General features: G+C 32.4%; 1 protein-coding gene across 1 annotated transcript; it reads left to right on the top strand.

Annotated features, from left to right (window-relative positions):
• The first annotated feature begins 2,247 nt into the window (after positions 1-2,247).
• LOC115889435 (zinc finger BED domain-containing protein 4-like) lies at positions 2,248-3,528 on the top strand. Its single transcript, XM_030909423.1, has one exon. It carries the CDS (start codon positions 2,248-2,250, stop codon positions 3,526-3,528), a length of 1,281 nt encoding a protein of 426 aa, XP_030765283.1.
• Positions 3,529-8,393: the final 4,865 nt, after the last annotated feature.

The raw sequence follows: 8,393 nt of genomic DNA, 5'->3' as shown, positions 1-8,393 counted from the left end.
TATTAATTATCTTGAAAATCTTATAAACTGAACGTAACACATCACCTAAAAAATTCCACTTTGTTTTATTGTTTGTTTTTCTATTGTATTACTTCCTCCAGTGGCTTTACCAAATTATTTTAAGCGAACGATTCAACGATAATTCCTTGGCGACGCTGCAAGTGTAATTAAACATTTTCCATCGAAAATGAAGATATTATTTCGAAGTTAACTTCCACAGAAGTCAGATTGTGACCACTTGAGTTCCTGTATCTTGCTTTTGTGTGAAGTAATAGGTAAAGTATATTTAGGTTTAGTGATTTCGGCGGTCTTAGTAGTAAAGTTAATTATATTATGTGCAGCACAGTTGAATAAAACCTTTTTTTTTTCCATAGCAACTGTTAAAATTGCCTTATATCTATCAAAAATAGTAGATAAAATAGTACTTTAACCGCAAGGGTAGATTAAATGATACTTTAACATCGAGGATAGGTTAAACACTGTATTTCTTCTCGCACGTTTTTTAATTGCTTTCATTTTTGAAAATTTTTGTATTCCTTTTCATAAGTTTTCGGGATTTAAATGGAAGTAGTTTGGATATGGCGTTTGTCGCCTCAGCCTGAATATCTGTTGGTCAAGAACAGTTAACCTAATAGGACTGCTCATTCAGCCAAAAGTGTCCGCCAGGTGCATGCGAAAACTACTCGCTTTGTGACGTCATTGTAGCCATTGTCATGGTTATTAGTCCTTATCCGGCAACCAATAATACACACACGTGCATTATTGGTTACCGAATGCAAAACGTTCATTATTTAGTTTATTTATTTAAACACCTTATATGTATGTAGTATAGAAAATTAACTGTATAAATCGTATTAAATACTCGGATAATGCATTTTTAAGAACAGCAGTTCCCAGCATCACCTTTTGCAAGCATTCTTTTTAGAGTACTTCCATATTTTGCTTTAAAATAATTAATAAACAAAATCGTGGGCACTTAGTATGCACTTTGTCACAATCCACAACACAAAATGAACGTATTTATACACTCTATAGCTCTAAAAACTTTAAAGACACCTTTTTCACATTTAAAATTGACAAAATAATTAAGTCAAAATTTCTCAGCTGTTATTTTTATAAGTTTACCATAGGCAACTAATAATGCACACTATCATGACAAGGCCACGAAGGCTTTGACAAGGGCTACAATGACGTCACAACTGTCAGCTGAAGCGCGGGAAGAGGCTAACGTACGTCTTATGAGGATGAGCAATCCTATTAGTTTACCGTTCTTGTCTGTTGGTAATTTACTTATTTCGTTTTGAGCCATTTGTGGCTCCAATTCAATCAGCAATCGACACGAAAGAGAATTAAAAAATATTGTCTGGAAACTGACAACTAAAGAGACAGCTTTATTTATTTGTCAAATTACATAGAAACCAACGCCAACCCAGAACAATATTTTTTCTACTCGTAATAAATTCCTTGAAATAATAATTTCTGAATATTTTTAAAACGTAACTCGCTATGGAAAAAAATATTGTTTTATACACGATGGACGATAAACTTGCATTATCGTCTCACGAAGTTAATTCCCTCACGATTTCATCGCTTGTGAATTTTCGAAATTTATTTTCGGTCGACGATAAAATACCATTTTATCGTCTTGTATAAAAAATAATTATTAATTAACTTCATTTTTTTTTCACGTGATGAATTAATAAATGCGATTTATTATGGTCGTAATAGTGATGTAACGAATGCCAAATTTTAAGAATTCGCGAATGCGAATGCGAATGCGTTGTTGATAGAACGGGGTTTTCCAATGATTGGAATTTTGTTTTGTTTTTGCTACCGGCTCAGACGAGTTTGTGAATTGTGAGGTTAGACTGTTATTAGACTTATTAGATTAGGTATTTTTTAACATGAGTAAATCAACTTCTAGTGAAATATGGACTTATTTTACGATTTGCGAAGATGAACAAGCTAAATGTAAGTTGTGTAATAATGATTATTCACGAAAAGGAAGAACTACCACGGCTATGCGAAATCATTTAAATTCGATGCATAAAACCGAGTTTTCTGAATTGGAAACGCGAAGAAAAAAAAACGGGATGCATTTAAAATTCTTTCACTGGCATCATCGTCCCATGAAAGAACTAAATGTGAGAAGCAGAAACAAATTTCGATACAAGACTGTATCGAAAAAAAGAAACAGTGGATGACAAATCCGTGAGGTCTTTGGAAGTTGATAATTCGATAAGTGAAATGATTGCGCTGGCTGACTTGCCATTTAGCTTCGTGGAATCTCTTGGATTCGAAAGACTTATGAAGCACCTGTGTCCATCCTATAATTTAAAGTCTCGTCAGTATTATACTACGTTTATCTGCGATAAATTATATGGCAAAGTCAGCCAGAAAATACTCGAGTTGCTGAAGTCCTTTGAAAAAATTTCATTTACAAGCGACATCTGGTCTGATTCTTGCTCTGGGGTTTCGTTACTGAGTTTAACCTGTCATGGAATTACAGAAGAATTCGAAAGGAAAATGATAGTTTTAAAAGCAGAAGTGTTTAATGACGGCCGCCATACAGGAGAAAATATTATGGAAAAACTTGAAGGTATTTTATCGACCTGGGAAATACCTAAAGAAAAAGTAAAATGTGTAGTTCGGGATGCAGGAGCAAACATGAAAAAAGGTGTTTCCTTATTAAATGTTGAACACATTGACTGCGCTTCACACAAGATTCAAAACGTGTTGAAAGAAGGGATGAAAGCTCAAGAAACTTTCATAACTACTATAACGAAATGTAAAAAGATCGCAACACATTTTCATCATTCGAATTCTGCTCAAGACGAGCTTAGTAAATTACAGAAAATATTTAATCAAACACCTCTCAAGATTATACATGAGTGTGTTACTAGATGGAATAGCACCTTTTATATGTTGCAGCGTATTTTGGAAGTTCAAGAGGCAGTTTGTCTTTACGCATCCACAACAAACAATAAAATTCCTCAACTGACTTCCGAAGAGTGGATGATCATAAAAAAACTTGTTGGTTTACTCAAACCTTTTGAAGATATAACTAAAGAATTAAGTTCGGCCAAAGTTTCTGTATCATCAGTGATCCCCTTAATTGCCACTTTGCAAAAAATTCTTGATGATTTTGATTCTACCGATGAACACATTGGTGAAACAATAAATGTATTGAGAGAGGAGCTCAGTCACAAATTTGGATTTTTGGAAAACGAAATATTGTTTGTCACGGCGACCTTCATTGATCCAAGATATAAAATCAAGTTTTTTAGAAATAACTCGATTAAAGATCGTGTCATACAACATATTTTGGATTTGCTTGGAGACAGTGAAACAAGTGCACCTTTAAGTTCGCGTAATGCAAAGCGTGCTAGATTGAATGAAACTGAAAATTCCACTACATATAAACGTGTTTCTTTTAGGGAAACAATGGAATCACTGATGGACGATACCAGTGACAGCGAAGAAGATGACGTTGACGACAAAATGACCAGAATCCTGTTCATCTTTTAATCCGTAGAATGCTTACAGTATACTTAGCGGAAAGACGCGTAGCAAATGACGTTGACCCTTTAGCTTGGTGGAAAGTGAACAAGCAGAAGTACGGGCTTATTTCTCCTATAGCAAAGCATTATTTAGTCACACCACCAACGAGTGTCCCGAGCGAACGCGTGTTCAGTGGTGCTGGCCTTATTTATACACCGCATCGAAACAGACTTGAAGGAGAAAAAGCATCGAAGCTTTTATTTCTGAAGTTTAATATTCCTCTTCTAAAGTTTGATTATTAACTGTTTTTCGTAAAATAATTAAGATAAAGGATAAAGTGTTTGTTTACTTTTTTGAAAGTGGTTTAAGATTTGTTTTTTGTTCTTATAGAAGTTTTTATTTTTTAATCTAAATTTTTATCACAATAATGTGTTCTATAATTAATATAATAAGTATATATATATATATATATATATATATATATATATATATATATATATATATATATATATATATATATATATATATATATATATATATATATATATATATAAAAAAGAAATGAATACTTTTTTGTTTAATTTACCTAATATTGTTTTCACATTCTGTATTTTTCTTTCAAGTTCATATTCGCAAAATATTCAAAGATATTTGCGAATGCGAATGTGAATGCGAATATCATAAATCAAACGAATATTCGCGAATGCGAATGAGAATGCGAATATTCGTTACATCACTAGTTCGTAATGCCTACAATTATTATCTTAAAAACGTTTTTTTTCGTAGTGTACTTCGGGGTTTTCTTATTACCGATCCTGAACCGTTCTAGGATTGTGATACGCCTGCCGAGAAGGAAATATGCAGCAATATTTTCATCTGTGCATGCGCTGTAAAGTTCTAGGACGGTTCAGTATCGGTAATAAGAAAAACCCGAAGTAAGCTACTGGAAATTATTTTCTAAAAATTTGTTTCATACATTCAGGAAAATCTAGCGATCTATACTTACATATTCAGTACATTCTTCTATAGAAAAATACAACAGAGCTCAGTTTAAAGCTCTCTCAAAGCAGCTTACAGTTTTCCAACAGGGCTGACCGTATTTTCGATACGTAGTTATGGAATTTTAAATTGGGAGTGTCTATTTTCGTCCGTAGTGGAGATTCGGAATTTTTATTGCACCGGCAAGCGTATTGCATAAACAGTATTTTTCTGGTATGGCACAGGATTTTATTCTTTCTCTATTCTTTTCTGTCCTTTTATATACTTGGTTTGTATTTACTCGCGCTGCAAATTTATGTCTAAAACAGTTCTTTTTGTAATTCTCTGTGTTTATATGTCGAGATACAACGTATTTGCATTATATGCGATTGTTAGGATATGTAAAGGAAGTTAAAAATATTAATCATTTTTATTTTAAAGAAATGTGATTTTTAAATCTTAAATAAAATTTAAAATTTATCAACAATCATACGGGACTAAATTTAGAAAATAAATTGGAATACTTCAAAAATTTGAATGAAAAGGTGATAAAAAAAATTAATAAAACTTAAATCTTACTGAAAATAATATATTTCATATAAACTTCGAGGAGTATATTCATAACAATATATTATCTAAAGACATAGATCTATACCGGGTGCGTCTTAAAAGTGACCTATAACTTTATTTTCTCAGATAAAAAATAACGAGATTTGGTATGTTAGTGTATGACATAAATTAGGATAGATTGACGTATTCAATTGTTTTCGGTCATTTCCTGTATCACCGGAAATTATTACTACTTTTGCTTTTTAAATGGTACCATCGGTATTTTTTACTTTATTCGATAGAAAATGACATTCTGAATAGAATGACATATCATATGTCAACTTTTGACATTTTCGCTCGAAAAATCGTATTTTAAATTTTAATCTAGAGTGCCATAATAATATTCTCACACAGAGAATATGCCACGCAAGCTAGTCACAAAGACTGTTCACACACAGAGAATATGCCACACAGGCTAGTTACAAAGACTGTTCTCACACAGAGAATATGCCACACAGGCTAGTCACAAAGACTGTACTCACACAGAGAAAGTGCCACACAGGCAAACTACGCCACACAGGCTAAATATAATGCACAAGGTAATAGGCCTAACTGCGCTACGGGGATAACTACTCTTCAAGGCTAACTACGCTACGGGACTACGGAACTTAACCTAATCAAACTACTTCTGAAGATTAACTACGCTACACAGAGTAACTGCGCCATATAGGCTAACTGCAGAAAGTAATAGAGCTAAACATAATTTAATCAAAATCAATTTGATAATATCAATGCACAAATATATTTGTATCTGCTATTAAAGTCACATAGACAAATATAAATAAATCACTATAAAGAAATACTTCAATATTATCATCTGCAAATCATCTTTTCTATATATTCAATCAAATATCTTAGAATTTATGTGAGATTCAGAAATATAATATATCACAATAAAAACAATAAACAGTAACCGACTAGTTGCTCAGTGAGATAAAATAAACTCACCTTAATAAAACTTCTGGGTCCGTTCGACTTTACGGACACAAGTGTTTTAGTAGGTAATTTAAGCCAAAAAAATTTGCGGATTATCCAGTAAATTTTAAAATATTCAAATAAAATGATGGTACTATTTGATGCTGCGGAGGAATTTTGAGAGATGGCACAAACATATGATGACATTAACCTGTGCGACGTTGCCGCTATTTTACGCCAATTTTTCACGTGCCGGTCGCCGGAGGAACGGCTCCTACGGTGGCGCCATCACGGTGAAAACAAATGAATTATTTTAAAATCTGTGTTCAAAATCAAATCATTGAAAGCACTCAGATTCGTATTGAAATATAAAAAAATACAGCTAAACACCCCTCACCGTAGAAAACCTAACCAAAGCAACCCAAATCCTAACCAATCTAATAATATTTTTGCAAAATCACAGTTAATTATTAAAATTTAAAAACCACAGCTTAACACCCTCCGCAAAGAAAAGCTAACCAAAGCAACCCAAATGCTAACCAATCTACTAATATTTTTGCAAAATCACAGTTAATTATTAAAATATAAAAACCACAGCTTAACACCCTCCACAAAGAAACGCTAACCAAAGCAACCCAAATCCTAACCAATCTAATAATATTTTTGCAAAATCACAGTTAATTATTAAAATATAAAAACCACAGCTTAACACCCTCCACAAAGAGAAGCTAACCAAAAATTCAAAACCACAGAACCCCTAAAAGAATATCTAACATAACCTCACTTCAGTAGAAAATTATATAAAATAATTATATTGACAACGTCGCAAACAGCATGCGAAGGCCGTCGATCAACTGTCAATCAAAAAGTCAATGGTTGCTAGCTCGGAATATTGTAAATACATGTATTTTCTTAATTTTTACGCTTACAAAGAGGTTTTCTTGATTTTTTGTGCTTAAACTAGGTCAATCTACATCTATATAATGTAGTAAAGTGCTAATATTTGATGTTTCTACCTAATCTGTAAGGAAAATTTAACGTTTTTAGTGTCCGTAATATCGACTGGAACCAAACTTCTTATTCGGCACAGCAATGGAACTCAGAACCACCACAAAACCTTAACTAAACCTGAGAAACTTTAATAATTTTAATTTAATAAGCACGTACCACTTCTTTCTCTGACGCTGTCTAATACTGTTTTAGACGGTGATACTGTATTGCGTGTTATTTGCAACCTTTTTGAAAAGTGCAGGTACCATGAATTTTGGGCTTGTTTTTGTTTACGTTCGAAATTCTATTGCGCTCCGGCTTTTGAAATGTTTGTTTATTTTACGTCAGATAAAGAAAACGTAGCATAGAAAAATAGAGTTCTTACAACTGTTTATATATTTATAATTAATGTATTTTGTTTCCTAAAATATTTTGATTAGAAGAAAATATGTAAAAGAGAGCAACGTTGTGCAGGTCAAGCTTAATCACGTGACTAAAAGTTTATTTGATATGACCTAGAAGCACGTTTTACATAGAAAATCTTTATAGAAATAGCATTTTTAGTAATTTAATGAAAATGAAACTTAAAAAAAGGAACAACTTTGAAAATTGTATGCAAAAGTGGGGAAAGCATTATTTTATTTGTAGTAAATTAAAACAATAATTCTGAACAAATAATAATTTCTTACATCATGTAAATGTGACAAAAAAACTGCTAGATTGCAACGGTCATGCATGCTTGGTTTTGGCCTTGTGGATATCTTGCACTGGTCAGTTTTGGTCTTGGTCTTGCAGATCAAACGTTAGTCTTTGTTAGTAACGCTAGTCACAAAATGCAAGACAAAAACCAAGAAAAAAACCGTTAGCAAAACCAGTCTCGCAATAATCACGACAACCCTAGATCATATATATACTTACGTGGATAAGTAAATCACTATGGAAACTATCGCAAACATATCAACGACTTCCATTTATCTTCTTTTTTTGTTGTACACGCGGTGCTTCTACTCTATCTATCTTTGTCGGTCCTAATCTATGGTCCACGCGCCAAATTTGAACATAATTTAAAAAATTTAATTTGTAAAATGTATATATTTGAACAATAAATTGAATGTTTACTGTCACAAAAATTAAATTATATAAAAAATACATTTAGCCACTCCGTACGAATATCAATATTCTTAGGAAATCTAACCAGAAAGTATGCATGTTGTTTAAAATAAATAAAAGAACGACTGAATACTTTACTTGCCTATGGAAAGATAATTCGGGGACCTTTATATTAGAACTTCCACATAACGAACACTTTCTAGTCATTTTTACGAATATTTAGAAAGTCCAACGAAAAAAAAAATAGAAATATAATTGCACAAACTTAAAATTAACTTCTCACTGAAGAC

The sequence above is a fragment of the Sitophilus oryzae genome, unplaced genomic scaffold, assembly GCF_002938485.1.
Source record: "Sitophilus oryzae breed Bouriz unplaced genomic scaffold, Soryzae_2.0 scaffold_813_pilon_pilon, whole genome shotgun sequence".
In the NCBI taxonomy this organism is placed as follows: Eukaryota; Metazoa; Arthropoda; class Insecta; order Coleoptera; family Curculionidae; genus Sitophilus; species Sitophilus oryzae.
Note: the sequence above shows the minus strand (reverse complement) of the source record. Positions and strands in the feature narration are given on the sequence as shown.